At 39.8% G+C, this 16,384-nt stretch overlaps 1 protein-coding gene across 1 annotated transcript in view; it reads left to right on the forward strand.

Annotated features, from left to right (window-relative positions):
- Nucleotides 1–5,776: 5,776 nt before the first annotated feature.
- Nucleotides 5,777–16,384, forward strand: part of LOC140379787 (gamma-aminobutyric acid receptor subunit gamma-3-like) — a 154,101-nt gene continuing 143,493 nt past the window's right edge. The window contains exons 1-2 of the mRNA XM_072464311.1: nucleotides 5,777–5,896; nucleotides 6,220–6,377. Coding sequence (XP_072320412.1) covers nucleotides 5,832–5,896; nucleotides 6,220–6,377 — 223 coding nt within the window. The 5' untranslated portion in view covers nucleotides 5,777–5,831. The remainder of the gene's footprint in view (nucleotides 5,897–6,219; nucleotides 6,378–16,384) is intronic.

Genomic DNA, 16,384 nt, shown 5'->3' on the forward strand with positions numbered 1-16,384 from the left:
TTATCTTCATTAGTCTATTTAATGAACAATGCAGAACAGGGCTTCTCCAGATGACTCTTGTATTTTTATGGAACCAATAATAACAAATAGGTTTCAATGTTTGCAAGAAGAAAACGTGAACATTTGAAAGACTCCCAACAGTAGTACTTGTGGTGTTTTTACTGTATGGTACTGTATGATGGTTGAGACACATGCACTCCTGCCTCACAGCAAGAAGGTCCAGGGTACAATTCCTGTATTGGATGGGGCCTTATACCCACCATCAGGGAGGACATAATCCATGCATTCCAGAGTCCTACATCTACAAGACCAACCCTCCAGCTACGTACTAAGTGTTCCTGAGTAATACTACCTCATTCTGCAATGTGTTTGCCCACTGCTCCCACTACACTGAGAAACTGTTGGTAAGTATTGCAGTAATGATACTAGTGGTGGCAGAAGGAGTTGTACTTTCCAAAAGCAAAACCAGCTTGAAATTTAGCACACCACGTTTATCCTCATTGAAATGTGGTTGTAATCCCTGATTCGTCATTTGTTCCTAAAAACAGTGTCCAGATGTCCAGATGACTACAACTGATTATTTTTCTACACATTTAAATCTAAATAGAACAACCATAATTAATCATAGAGAAACGAAAAAAAAACAAACAAAAAAAAACATTGAAGATTACAGCAGGGGGCAGTAAATACACCTTTTCACCATTAAAAGTAACAATGGGAGCAGCCCAAATGCAGTATAAAACACTTAAATGCAGTATAAAACACTTAAATGCAGTATAAAACACTTACATGCAGTATAAAACACTTAAATGCAATTTTGACATATTTCCACCCTTGAGGTTGCACATATAGGACAAACAAAAGGCATTCAAACATAAGGGTGATTGCCAGGTTATACAACTCTTTGACTCCATGTCGTCGCAGAGCTGGAATTGGTGCCTCTTCTACCAGGAAAAGTCCACAAGCTTCTGTGTCTTATACGCAATCATCACCACAACATGAAGCTTTCCTCAAGTTTCAGACCATTTCTTTTGTTCTTAGAGTTCATGAGATGAGAAGATGTCCGCCATATACTGGATTTTTCTGTTTTCTTCTGACATAATATTGATCCACCAGGAAACAATGATGATTTGGCTTTGAGCAAGAGTGGGTGATTGGCTTTTCATGTCCTCCAAATTAAAATCTGAAGAAGCCCTGACTGTAGATCTGCTGTAGGTGACCACTTCAGTCTGTAGGCCTTCTTTTAAAACCAAGAAGAACCCAATGTGAGGGATGTCATGAAGATGGGATTGATCAGCATGCGCCTCAGTAAGTTGGGGCGCACACCCTCCAGATCAAACCTGGGCATTTGTTGCCCCAGGGGCCAGATGTGGCCCTCAGCCTGTTTCAATTTGGTCCCCCTCAAGATTTTAGTTTCTATTCTATAACTGTCTTGTAACATGTGTCTGCACTTGTGTCCTTAGAAATTACATGAAATAAATGAAATAATCGATTCAATAGCCTATATTTTATAAAAAGTGCTTATAATGATAAGAATTTGTAACGCCAATTAACGCAGTCTGGCCCTCCACCACTTAACTCGATTCGAATATGGCCCTCAGAGGAAAAATAATTGCCCTGCTCCAGATTGTCTCTACTCCAAAAGGTCAGACAAAAATCAGACAAGTTTCTTATATACCTTTGGAACATACTTTTTGTGGCAGGAAACAATATGATTCATATGCACCCCTCAGTGTCTTTAACGTTTCCATACAGAGGACCTAATTGGCTTGTTCAGCAATAAACATCCCTTAAAATTGACATAAAGCTTTTTAAGTGAATGTGGAGAAGAATTTCCAGTAACTTGGTGTTGGCGGTGTCAAAATCCTCCAGGTTCATCTACCACAAGGATTTTAACCATCATTTGATCACCCACTGCACTGTTCACTTTCTGCACTGCATTTAATATGTGAATTCAACTGTAAATGTTGTGTACACAGTAAGCCTATTTTTGCTTTTTTATCTATATAGTCCATTTGAATTTTTATCCTATAGCAGATTATAATTACTTTTCGTTTTGACTTATATAGATTGTAAAGAACCAATTGTGTATTTTCTTTTGACAAAACATGTAAATGTAAATTTAACTTCCGGTTTTAGAGAGTGCACTTTTATTTTGAAGAACTACTTCCTGTTTAGCGTTTTGGCGGAAATAGCTTGACAGAAAAGACGCTAAAAACGGCAGTAAAAGAAAAAGTTAAACGGAGCACAATTGACACGGTTTTTTGGTATTAGCTACCCCTCTGAAGAGGCACAAGGTACGTTTTACGTTGCATTGAAGCACAATTGTTGTATTTTGAGTAACCAAAGCTCATGTTATTTTAGTTTGGTGCTAAACTCAGTTCATTGATGTGTATTAATTACGATGTCATATCAAGCTAACTTTTCTGTTGTTTTGCTAAGGTGTAAGAGTATGGCATTTAGCATTTACACAATGTCTTTTTGTTTTCCCCAGCTCTTACGGTGTAATTTGAAGATTTATTGCCATTAAATCAAAAACAAAATCATCAGTAAAGTGTCAACCTTCATTCGGGGGGGTATGCTACATAGATTGTTTTATCATTGTTCATAGTTTTATGTTGCAAGCAATAGCAATAAACCTTGTCTGATTCTGATGCTTGACATGGCATAAAAGCCTCCAGGAGAAGAAGTGCATTTCTTCCTTCATGGTCACGTCTTTTCTCTCTTGTTGACTCCATATGAATCTGTGTCTCAACAGAATAATGAGCTGAGTCTGATCCTTGCAGCAGTTTCTGATTCAAAGATCCTTTGCCACCAAAACGCAATCAAAGATGACGCACAGCTTTTGTTCCCAAGGACGTCTGACTCCATGGTGATCAATGTCTTTGCCGTGTTAGATCCAGCTATTGGCTCAATATGAATGCAGCCCTTTACCGGCTCTTGAGGCTGGCCGCTTGTGCATTGGAGCAGAAACTATAGTCCGTCACATGCAGCATATGCTTTTGTTCCATTTCAAACTCCATACATATGCTTCTCTACAGTTCCTTTACAATTTCTCACCTTTTTGCAGCCAACTTTTCTAATGCAGCAGGCTTTACTTAAATAATGATTACGTTTTTTCAGCACTCTGGATTTGAAATTTGATTATCCTTTATCCACAACAAGAATCCACAACAACAAAAAACATGTCCACAATATCTACAAACACAGCGGCATCGTTCAACATGAGAAGCTTAGCAACAAACACTAGCTTAGACAAGAAAGATCATAATCAATTTGTCGAGTATTCCCATTGTTCCATTTGTTTTTCTAACTAAATTGAGGACTGCTGAACAGTTTTTGTAGCTATTCACATTACACCATTAACCATCCACACACAGGTGTCTGAAGGTAGTCCAAAATGCTTAGAGACCTTGGCATAATTAGAACATACAGAAATAAGTAGGATACCTAAATGCCCAACCCTAAGGCTAACAGAAATGAAATATCAAAAACAGTTTAGACAAAGAATGTTCCTTGTGTCTTATCAATTTCAAATTGTTTTGTTGTTTCTTCTGTATCAGACCTTCTCTTTCTAACTCATGTTACCCCTGTACACATCTTTCATTCGGGAGCCATTTCAAGGCTATGATTGGTGGACTGTTTTTAAGCACAGTCTCTGATAGGCTTTTTGGCCTGTTCTGTTCTTTGTAATCCTTTGCACAAAATTATCATCTTATTAACCCACACCCACCGTGTGGTACGCTGGAGCCACAGCCAGGGACAAACGGAGACTACATCACATTGTGAGCTCTGCTGAGAAGGTGATCGGCTGCAGACTTCCATCTCTGCAGGACCTGTACGTCTCCAGGGCTCTGGGACGTGCAGGTCGAATCACAGCTGACCCTTCTCACCCTGGACATGGACGACAGCCACAAGAACAGTTTCTTTCCCTCGGCTGTTGGACTCATGATCACTTCTTAAAACTTGTCACTTTAACTATAATTGAATCACCCACTGCACTGTTCACTTCTGCTCTACTCCTGTAAATGTACCTGTACATTTCGTGTAGATACTAAGTCCTTTTTAATCTCATTACAAATGTATTTTTTTCTTTCTTTAATGCATGCCTTATTTGATATATTTTGCTTCATTATTGTTCATTGTTGTATGTTGCATCGTATCACCAAACCAATTTCCTAGCCTGTGATTGTTGTTCTGACAATGGCAATAAATCAAAAAAATACTGAATAATTATGTAAACCATACACTGTAAACCACAAATATTTAAAAAATATATATATATTTTTAATAGTCTCAATAAAAAAAGAGATACGATAATCATGAAGATGTGAAGAAATGCCTGTCTAAGTAATATTAGAATAAGCATTAGGTTAATATTAACCTTAACACTTATAATTCAAACATTGCTTTTATTTGAGTATATCATAATCACGTTCACTAGAGAAAAAAAGAAGAAAAAGAAGCATTGAAAATGTGACTAAGCCGCTGTGGTTACATCCTTCTCCACCAGAGGGCAGTAATGTCTCTTCATTTGTTTGAGTGCTTTCCCCTCCTTAATTTGGAGGGGGCTTTGCTGGGACCAAAGGCTGGTGGATGTACTTAGTTGTAAGTATTGTCAGAAACATACCAAATACCAGTGTAAACAAAAGCTAAACTGGGACTTTGGAGTTTCCCAAAGGCCGTGTTAAGTCCACGGGGTCGTCTTCACGCACCACGGCACTGCAGCCTGTGCGTGGACTTTGGCCTCTTCGCCTTCATCAAACCCTACATTAACCTTCCTTAATATGCGGCCCAAACAAACCTAACCTTTGTCTAATTAATTCACTGGTCGTTTACTTACAATGCTGCTGCGTAATGGGCTTTGTTCGGAGAGCGGGACAAGACTAAAACAAAGGAAAGTGGCTATCTGTAAAATGCTCGCTGATATATAAGAAGTCTACATAGTTTTGCTAATTAGATGCATTAAATCACGCCTGATTGGTCTCTACCTTGATTATAAATTGCACTGTGTTAATGATGTAAAATAGTTTTGTAAAAATGTAGATTTCTTTCAAAGAAAAAGTTGATTTAGTGATTTTTTTTTGTCATTGAAACGCTATTATTGCGAACAAACTCACGCAAATGAATTTTTAGCGCCACCGCCCACTCAATATCGGCGGACGTACACCTCATTTGAGTCCTTTATTGGCTGCTGCGTCGTAATGCAAAGTGTATCTACTCTCCTGCTCGGGCATTTGGCATCAGATTCCTCCCAGAATAAACAAATAAGCAGATAAACTGAGCGGGCTTTAGTTCCTCCAGGTGCACGCACTCGCTGCTGGATGACTCACGCGCAAAGACGATCATCTAACCAGCGGTTCACAAGCTCCCGAGCAGCAGCGTCACCACAAGAAAAAAGAAAAAAGACCCCTCTTCACCCCCGCGCGCACGGACTCACGCGCACGGGACTCACGCGCACGGGACTCACGCGCACGGGACTCACACGCACGGAGGGGGGTGTGTGTGATGAGAGACTGAGAGAGACGCGCAGAAAGAGAGAGAGAGAGAAAGCGCAGTTCGACTTCTCTCATTGATCCTCCGCTCCCACGGACAACATACCCGGGTCTACCCCCCGTTCCCCCCCCCCGTCCCCCTCATCCATCCTGCATCATCGGGCACACATGACGGGCGCGGGAGAGGCGGCAGAGCGCGTGGGCGGATGAAGAAGTTCACCGCAAACAGTCGGGATTGTCTTGGCACTCGAACGCAGCGACGCCACCGCCGCGCTCCCGGGGGTCTCCGCGCCTGCACCTTTCCGGTCGGTACAGGTGATCCGCATTGATGGGAAAATGACAGTCAAGTTTGTGGGCATCCGCGCTCTCCTCCTCGCTCTCCTGCTCGTCTGCGGAGCTCGGTGAGTCCATTGCGCGCACGTCTCCTCGCTTTGCGCAAATTGATGCTTTAAAAGTTGCATGGGTTATTCGGGGGGGTGGGGGGGTTCTGGTTTTAGAGGGGCTTTCCCCACGTATCCCCGCGCGCGTCCTCGTTAAGAGACTTTGCCAACACTTGCTTTATGCTCCCTATCTCTCAAAACAACAAATAAGTGCACGTTTTACGCAAACTTTAATTAGTGCGCAGTCTTTAATTGCATCTGCAAGACTCATTGATTCTTGTTTTGTCTCATGTCACACATCCCACCTCTCCCAAAATTGCCCACCCATTATATCTGCTCCTCAGTTGTGATCTTCTGGAATATGGCGACGAAGACGAGGAAGACCAGCACGACACCGCTGTCAATCAGCTGTTAGTCCCCAGGTCTCACCAAGCAGACGCCACGAATATACTCAACAACCTGCTCAAGGAATACGACAAGACGCTGCGCCCTGACATAGGAGGTAGGACCACCGGACCACAGGACCACTGGACTGCTCGACCACTGGACCACTGGACCACAGGACTGCTCGACCACAGGACCACTGGACTGCTCGACCACTGGACCACTGGACCACAGGACTGCTCGACCACTGGACCACTGGACCACAGGACTGCTCGACCACTGGACCACTGGACCACTGGACTGCTCGACCACTGGACCACTGGACTGCTCGACCACTGGACCACTGGACTGCTCGACCACTGGACCGCTCGACCACTGGACCCCAGGACCTCTGGACTGCTCGACCACTGGACCACTGGACTGCTCGACCACTGGACCACTGGACCACTGGACTGCTCGACCACTGGACCACTGGACTGCTCGACCACTGGACCGCTCGACCACTGGACCACAGGACCACTGGACCACTGGACTGCTCGACCACTGGACCACTGGACCACTGGACTGCTCGACCACTGGACCACTGGACTGCTCGACCACTGGACCACTGGACCACAGGACCATAGGACCACTGGACCACTGGACTGCTCGACCACTGGACCACTGGACCACTGGACTGCTCGACCACTGGACCACTGGACTGCTCGACCACTGGACCACTGGACCACAGGACCATAGGACCACTGGACCACTGGACTGCTCGACCACTGGACCGCTCGACCACTGGACCACAGGACCACTGGACCACTGGACTGCTCGACCACTGGACCACTGGACCACAGGACCATAGGACCACTGGACCACTGGACTGCTCGACCACTGGACCGCTCGACCACTGGACCACTGGACCACTGGCACTGGAGGAAACTTAGTTATGGCCGCACTATGGAGTTTGGTAGTCGCATTTTGGTTCGACTGTGTATCATAAAACACAGTATATGGCCCAGGCGTTTCTCTTGATGCCTTTTAGACTTAATGGTTGAGTTTTATATAATGCAGCTGTGATTATGTCTAGAGAGCTTGGTATGCTGTTATAAAGGTGCATTATGTAACTTTTCTAGTGGAGGGTTGGCCACCTGCTTGTGTTGCTTGGCTTGGAATTTCACAGTATAGAATTAAAGGAGACCTATTAGGTCTTTTTTAGTTGCTTAGTACCAGTTTTACATTTTGTCTATTGTACATCTCAATGTTGATCCAAAATGGCTTAATAGAAACAGGTTCATTGCCTCTTCACAGTGGCATTTTGATGTAGCAAGCTATGGATTTTAATTTACGTGTTTTTACTGCTGAAAAGTGTCTATGGGACATTTTAAAACCCTACATGTATCACTTGTAATCAATTGATTCATCTGCAAAAACAGTCGAAAGGTTTTTTCTTTTGTACATTTCTCATAGAAAACGTTTGAATTGTTGAATGCAGTGCTTGTCCCTTCAGTGTTGGATGTGCCAAGTTGAAGTACACATTCACGGTTATGCATTTTGATGGCCTGCTATTTGCCATTTTTAATTTCATTCTTTTTATAAGCCTCTGCATTTTGCACCAAGCTGTTGTAAATAGGGCTGGGAATCACACGGTCCCTCATGATCCGATACACGGCTCACGATATGATAATGTCACGATTTTGCATACATTTATTGCTCAATTTATTCTACGATGGATGCTTATTTTTAAAGAACCCATACATTTGAACATCTTTCTTTGTTAAACCACTAGCTGCACAAAACTCAAAATGAAACACTCCCATTTTAAGGATCAAAACAGTCCAAATCTCAACTGTTTTACATAAAAATGTTTTATTTCAAGCACCAAATTGTATTGCGGTCACAAAAAATTGGGAAAATTATACCAAAAATTACTAATGGCAATATATCGATACAACAGCCCACAATATCTATATTGTATCACCAAATTTAGTATCACGATATATCGATTTTTCGATATTTTCGCACAGCCATAGTTGTAAATCTCTGTGCACTCTCAAATTATGTTTTGATATTCATATTACATCATTTCTGCAGGATGTGGTCAATTGCATTTGCCTTTTCCCATCTATGATGATATTATTTTCCATTTTTACTACTAACTGCCTAGAAATCGAGTTAAAGTAATTCATATATACATGGTGCAGAGGAGTGAAGAGTATAAATGAGGCAAAAAACAATAGCTGCTAGTTTATTTATAGAGATGCATCTTCAAACAATTTGAGAAGGAATTAAGGATATCAAGATCATTTGTTTAATCAATAAATATGATTATTCAGGTCCCAGTGTAATTGCACAAATGAAAAAAAAAAATTGACAATTTTAGAAGCAAAAATAAGTCATTTCATTTCAACATACACTCAAAAAAATCAATGTAAAAAGCTGTTAACTTACATATTATTGTAGATGCATTATTAACTTATTCACTTTATCATTCATATAGTCTGCTTTAATAAGAGCTGGTCACATGCAGCATGTTCCTTCTCATTTGACTTTTCCAATGGGTAGATGGATAGATTACCACTTGATGATGTCACAAGATGCAACAGAGCATGTTCAGCTCTAAATATGGAGGATTAGTCAAACCTGCATGAGCCAAACGGCCGGGTAAATGTGTTTAAGGAGGAAACGATACATATAGTGACTACAAACTTTAAGGCACAACCATCACTCACACATGAGCTTCTACATGGGGGGTTGCTTTTTCACTGCCGCCCAAACCTTCTGCTGATTACAAGCTGGTGTATTTCTGGAGTGATTTTTTGGGGGTGCAATCAAAACGCTGCCTTTTGGTGGAGCACATACGGCTGCGCTCGAGTTCCTCACATAGGAGGTCCACTAATCAAACGCCGACCACCAGGCTAACCCCCCCTTGGAGACTTGACCCTCTCAACATGCCACAAAAGTGATGAAAGAAGGTTTTGCTTTTGTTTTTGGGCCGTTCAAAGAAATGCAGCCGGCGACATCAAAGTCAGGGTGATGTAGGGGTGTGATGTGTGTGTGGGGTGCTCAGGTGCTCCGTCAGATGAGAAGAGAATACAGGTTTGAATAGACATGTTGTAGGTGTGAGTGCATAAAACATGAGGAATTATAAGATGTGTTGATGTTGTGTATGTTTGCGTTTATCATCATTTGCTTCAAGGTTTTCCACAAATAGGTTGTGATTGAGGTTGGATATACGTACTTCTGAAATACTGAATAGTGTAGACATTGTGATACAGGGAAACGGATGCAGCCATATTGGGCAGCCCTCCAACGAAGAATAAGCTCTATTGCATTGTGTATTTGCAGCTCAGTAATAATAATTTTAATAATTAAAAATAGATAGAATATGAATCTCATGTCACTAATGGAAAATAACATTTATATTAATTTTGTATTCAGTCCAAATTATGTCACTCTAACAGAAATGTCTACAAAATAAAAGACAGGAGAATTATCAGAAAAAACGCAAAAGTGCAGAATTTATTTATTTGAAAGTTTACAACATAAATATTTTTCATTTTTATTTTAAATCACTTCTATTTTCAGCATTTTCCCCTATACATGATGTACTATATGTTCAGATTTTGCATATCTTCACAATAGGGGTGGAGAGTATATAGAGATATGCAATTTGAGTATAGAGTATATCGCTTGTAAGAAGAAATGCTACAAAATGAGCAGATTGAACCTGTAAATGAAAGTTAGGAGGTACATTTTTGAATAAAAAGGCAAAAGGAGATATTTTGGAATGTTTGTGAATCATTTTAGACATTTGATAATTCAACCTCAACTTATATGTTTAAAGATATGTTTTAACTCGTCTGTTGGAATGACAATATCTTAATATCATTATCAAGTTACTACAAAAAAACAGAGATATTCATTTTTGTCAACACCGCCCTGCCCTATTTCAAAACAAAATTCACAATATCATCTAAATTTACTCTCTACTACACCCTTTTCCCCCTCAGTTATTCATGACAGGTACAACTTTGTTCCATCTTGGTATTTACTTTACTGTTGTTACCTCGGGAAATCAGTGTCAAGTATTGATCTTCTTTTAGCATTGACTGGTTCAGTATATACGTATCATTTTGTCGTGGAATCCTCTATAAATACAGCAAGGATGCAGAGAATGTCTTTTTGGATTTGCACATAGATTCACTTTGAAACAATCAAACCAACACTGGGAACCCTAGTGAGAGTAGTAGAGAAGAGGTCTTTATATGTTCAAAGTTCACACAATCCTACATCAATCAAGCTTCCCTCGACTCAATTTCCCTCCCTCCGTCTCCACCCGTCCTCCTCCTCCTCCTCCTCCTCCTCCTCCTCCTCCTCTCAGAGCTAAACCACTGTTTGGGATGGACTCCAAATTGCCCTTAAAAGCGATGCTTTTAAATGTCAACACCGCAATTAACTGGCAATTGTCCAAGGTGCAGCCGGCTCCGTGGCCTTAGTCAAAGCGTCAGGCTGCAATTATGTAACAACAAGCTAGCTTTTCTTGTAATTCCCCCCACCCCCCAAAAGAAAAGAGCAAAGTAATTTGAAGTTAGCTTGGACTACTTAAGCAGAAGCAGCAAAACTATCAGCCACCTCAGCCTCTCCATCACCCTTTTCTATACAGACCTTTAACTTTCAACTTAGATTCTAAAAGGCTCAATGTGGTTTTCAATACTTCAGAGGTAATAAAAATACAAAATGATAGTTTATTTCATTTTACCGTGTGATTTTGCACTAGCTCAGATTTGAATCGAGGCCATTTGAAAAATATTTCAGAAAAAGTCTAATTTTGTCCAATTTATGGGATTTTTTCAGCTTTGATACTTAAAAAGAAAACTCAAATAAAAGTCAAGAATCAATTTGTTTCGGAGTATGCATTTTTTGTAGTGCTGTCAATACTTTTAAAATATGATTAATCACATTGCACATTGGTTTTAATGTCTAAAAATACAATATTGGATAAACTAAAGCAAGACTCACATGCATTTCAGAACATACCAGGTTTCAATTCAAGCATTCATGCATAAAACCCATATCAAATATATTTGGTGGTTTGCATCATATATAAATACGTTCAATCTTTACAAAAACCCAGATTATAATTATTCAGATCAGCCTTCAATCAATCTTGGCTCCCTAATTTCATCATCGGCTTATGGTCAATTTGCTTTTGGAAATGTGTGTATAAAATTAGCATACAACAGCCACTATGGTCCTTAGACGTTGCAGACAGCTGTTGTTTTGAAGAGGGAAGAAAGGAGGATTGCATTTTTGTAAAGCCATAACATATCTCCCTACATAAGTTAGCCAGCAAGTTTAAACGGCTAAGATGCCACTCCGCCGTGTGGGAGTACTAATCTGCACATCATTAGACCTGCTCATTTCTGTCCCGGGCACGTCGCAAATCACCAAGAAGCAATATTTATCCACAAAAACCTAGCGGGAATTGATTTTCGCTCCGACTTTCTGTGTTAAGTCTCCTCGCTCACCTCGCGGATAAGGGGATCCCCCGGTTGTCTAGCTTTTGGTAATTAAGGCTGAAAATTTGATGAGATGCAGATGACAAACCTTAGTAGAAGGCATGAAATGTTAATGCAGCTGGGATAATATTAGAGCGGAAACAACACAGGCGTCTGCGTGTAGAAGAAACAGCCTTGTGTGACATATCTGGGACATTTAGGTGATTGTAATGGCATAGCAACAGGGGGCATAGCATCCTTTAGCATAGCAACATAAAGACGCAATCTTAGAATTAAATGTCAAGTCTTCAACCAAATCATTATGACTACTGGAACTGAAAAATGCAGATTATCCTTTCATATTGGCACGTGGACGTCATATTGTATGTAATATATGTAATATTCCTACTGCTGTGTGATTTTCCCTCTCAATTCACTTCAATTTATTTTTGTAACGCCCAAAATCACAACAGCAGTTGCCTCGGTGGGATTCCCAGATTATTGTGAAGGGTGAGCTGACTTTTTATTGATCTTTATTTACATCTTTTCCTCTCCACTAGGGGTGCTCATGGTTAACTGATTATCTGCCACTCAGCGCTTAGAGCAGGCATGTCCAAACTAGGGCCCGGGGGCCAAATGCGGCCCTCAGACCAATTTTTGTTGGCCCTCCAGCTCCCTGCTATGTCGGCCGAAACAACAAAAACTAGTACTTTTTACTGTGAAATTGGGAAAATTCAGGCATATTGATGTTGTACCAACCTAATATTAATGTTCCAGGTATAATTAAAGGTGTAGAGGCTCATCGCAATTACATCAAATGCAAAATTTCAAATGATTCACTTTGTCATTCAACAAATTCGACATTGTCAAGTTGTTTGTGGCCCTCTGCCCGGTTTAAGTTTCAAAATGCGGCCCTTGGTGAAAAAAGTTTGGACACCCCTGGCTTAGAGTGAAGACACGTTTCTTTTTGCCTTGTTTTCTACCTGTGATTACACAATTGCGTCACCAGATGGCGTTCATGTGCCCACATACAATTGTGACGTCACAAAAAATTGCGGTGGATTTATGATTTATCTCATAACGACTGAGCAAACCTGCGCGACACGGCAATATTTATGGACTAGTCTTAATCACACATTGATTATTTAGCTTTTTGCCGCAGATGGGAAACTATTGCTCTTTCACCTGAACAAGCCAAGGTAAGCGGCTAAAGTTTTTGACTTTACAACGTGACTCTTTACAACAGTAACATTTTAAAGGAGCTTTTATTCAGTCATGTAGTGCACAGTCCAAAGACCTGTTGCTGCTCTGCGTTTACTCACTTAACTCAACGTTATGACTCCCTGCATCTCACTCTCACGGCCGCAGTGTCGTGAGTTCAAATCCCGACAATGTACTGCATGTCCTCCCTTCTCTCATCCCCCCAAGATAAAGCTAAATTGATGTTGCTTGAGGACATCTTAATCAAGTGTACTTCCAGACAAAATAGGTGATTCATTCCTTTGTCATTTTGTCACAATTACAAAACATAAAACCTCTCCTCTCTTTGTATAGCCTAGTTAATGGTTATTTGATTAGAAAATTAGTTGACAGGTATTTCAATAATCGATTAGTTGCGATTAATTGATAAATTGATTTGTTTCAGCCCCATTGTAATAAAATATCTTCACTCGGATACTGTTCATCTCTCATTTCAGCTCCTTTTCAATAACTCCAATGGGAAGTCAAAGTTTTTGGTTCTAAAATCGTCATGATTAGTATTTTTTATGATTATTTAGTATCACAATTATTAACTTAATAATCTTGACATTGATGCATTGAATAACTTGGATAGTGTGTGTTCTAAGTTTGACAAAGCCTCTAACCCTTTAATCAGTTACACTTTTCTAAATACCACTGTTAACTAACAAACACATTCACCTTTACGCTTGGGCAAGACGGGTGAACAACAATCAATTTATCATCAATTTATCAATCCATTTGCCATGTAATGTGTTGTGCTCTAGTTATTTAAGTTATCCATTTGTTGACAAAAGAACAAGGCACATTATGATTTAATTAAATTTTGTCAGCAGTTGTGTTGCCAAATGCCTCGTCTACAATTGGCATGCGGTATTTTCTTTCCAACTATTACGGCGACAATAGATTCTTCTCACTTCTCCAGATGTAATCAGTTATGTAAGATGATCACGGATGTCAAATTACAGGCAATAAAATGGTTGGTTGGTTTTTCCATTTGCAAGACGGCATCAAACTAATCAGCACTAGGACTTTGCTGGGGGAAAATGAATAATATTCATACATCTGTACTTACAATAGCAAGATAGAGATGTAACTTTATTGTTCATGTCAAAATATAGTGAATTAGCAGGACAACTTGAGAACTGTAGTCCAATTTTCAAATGAATATTGTTTTTGCAGGAAAAAAAAGAGAGTAATGGTCATTGTAGGCCTCTGACTGAGATGTTTATCAGGGCTTATACATCGGAACTTTGAAGGGAAATAGCTAAATTATATCAATGCATTTCTGATCTGCACAGCCACTCTACTAAATAAATTAAAAATAAGTTGGAGGGAGAGAGTGGTGATGATTTGACAACTGATTTGACAAACAGTGAGAAATGTTTGTAGATCCCTGTGGAGGACCACAAAGTCACATGTTTGGAGAGAGTTTTGTTGGAAGAATGTGCCCATTATTCACAGGGAAATGTGAATAAAAACTGTTGGAGAAAAAAAGGCCCTCACAAAAAATGGATGACACAAATTGCACCAACAATCAGGGACTGGACAGACATTACTTTGGACATTTGTAAAATGGAAAGGATTACTTTCGGACTTAATTTGAAAATAGACAAATTCGACAAACTGTGGGCAAAATGGGAGATTTTCTTTGGGTTCTATGCGTCATGATTTCTCTTTTTTTCCCCCTACATAGTTTGGTCTGTCTTTTGTCTCTGGTCTTGTTCTCGTTCTCTAGGTTTGTTTTTATATGTTTGCGAATTTGAAAAATTAAAAACATTTAATTGAAAAAAAAGAAAAGAAAAAGTATTAAACAATTGTATTAAACAATTGTATGATTGTTCTAATTCTAATTCAAGGTGTATCATTGCAAGATAGGGCTGCAAGTACCAGTTTCAGCCACAAGGGGCAGATAAAGCAGTAAATACAAGTCTACAGAGGGTACAATTTATATATAGGGTTACTATTCTTTTAATTAGTCATTGGGTAAATGCTTTAAGGGGCCCAATGTAATTATATTGTGCTTTTCATACATAAAATGTTACAAAGTGCTTACTACCATCTTACCTAAAAACATCCGGCCTTCAGACAATATCACAGTCACAACACATGTACACACACCACACACACATATACACACATATACACACATATACACACATATACACTCGCACACACACGCACACACACGCACACACACACACACACACACACGCACACGCACACACACACACACACACACACACACACGCACACACAATCACACACACACACACACACACACTCAAATACTCTTCATGTTATTGCTTGGACTGGAATGTTCCACAATATGGCATTAAATTCCTCTATTTCATATTTATTCAGTTACAAGAGTTTTATTGCTAAACAGCAGTGGGTGATGTGGGAAGGCTCACCTCCACACAGATCTGACCTGTAACTTGGGTTAGGCTCGTCTTGGGGTAAATTTAATGCCACTCAAGGCAAATAACATCCCCACGGAGACAAGCCGGTGGTGGACCCTCTGTAGAAAACGTTACAAACTTAAAAAGATGTGTCATAATATATATTTATTTAGATATAAGTGTCATTTGTTTGTTCCATTATTTAAGTCTTACTTTAGTTGAAGAAAAAGTATAATGTTTTCTAGTCAAATGAATTTATAGAGCCAAAAATATTGACCTTCTTTGACTCAAACTCAATTGCCTTCTTTGCTGTGCTCATAATTCCCCATGTATATAAACTAAAGACTTTAAATTAGCTTCATTCATTTGCACTGCCTTTAATTTGTTCTTTTGTTTGGCTAAAGCTGGCAACACGGAATAATGTGGGATTTAGAATGACGGCGTTTAACTCAAATTATCTTTCATTTACTGCCTATTTAGTCTTTACATAATGAAGTCTGTGTCCTGAAGGCAAATACGCTTTTTGGATGTCAACAAGCATCAGTGACAGTTCTGTGAAACACTGTCATGTTGTGGGACAGCATCACCCCGAGGTACAAAATAGAAAAGATGACTGAAACACCGAAGAAGTAGAGTTATAGATATACATCAAGCAGCCAACTTGTAGTTCAAAGTAAAATAAAACACGCACAAAGACTATTAAAGTGAAGTAGTAAAGAAATAAAGTATCTACTGCTGTATTTCTGTTTGTACTGCTCTAAGCTACAGTCACATCAAAATTGGGCTGAATCCTGGACTAAACCTCAACTAAACCAGGACCAAACCAAGTGTATATCAGGACAATATGTAGATGTGTATGTACATTTCATTAAAACCAAGTAAAGATAAATAATAATAAAAAAATGTTACAAATTTGATCCATGTTCAACAATTTTGTAAGTTTATAAATTGACATCACTGTGGGAAATTCTGTAACTAACTTAGCAACCATGTAGTAG

Source organism: Eucyclogobius newberryi, unplaced genomic scaffold (assembly GCF_026437365.1).
Source record: "Eucyclogobius newberryi isolate DKJ021-1_F unplaced genomic scaffold, fEucNew1.0.hap1 SCAF_1, whole genome shotgun sequence".
Lineage (NCBI taxonomy): Eukaryota > Metazoa > Chordata > Actinopteri > Gobiiformes > Gobiidae > Eucyclogobius > Eucyclogobius newberryi.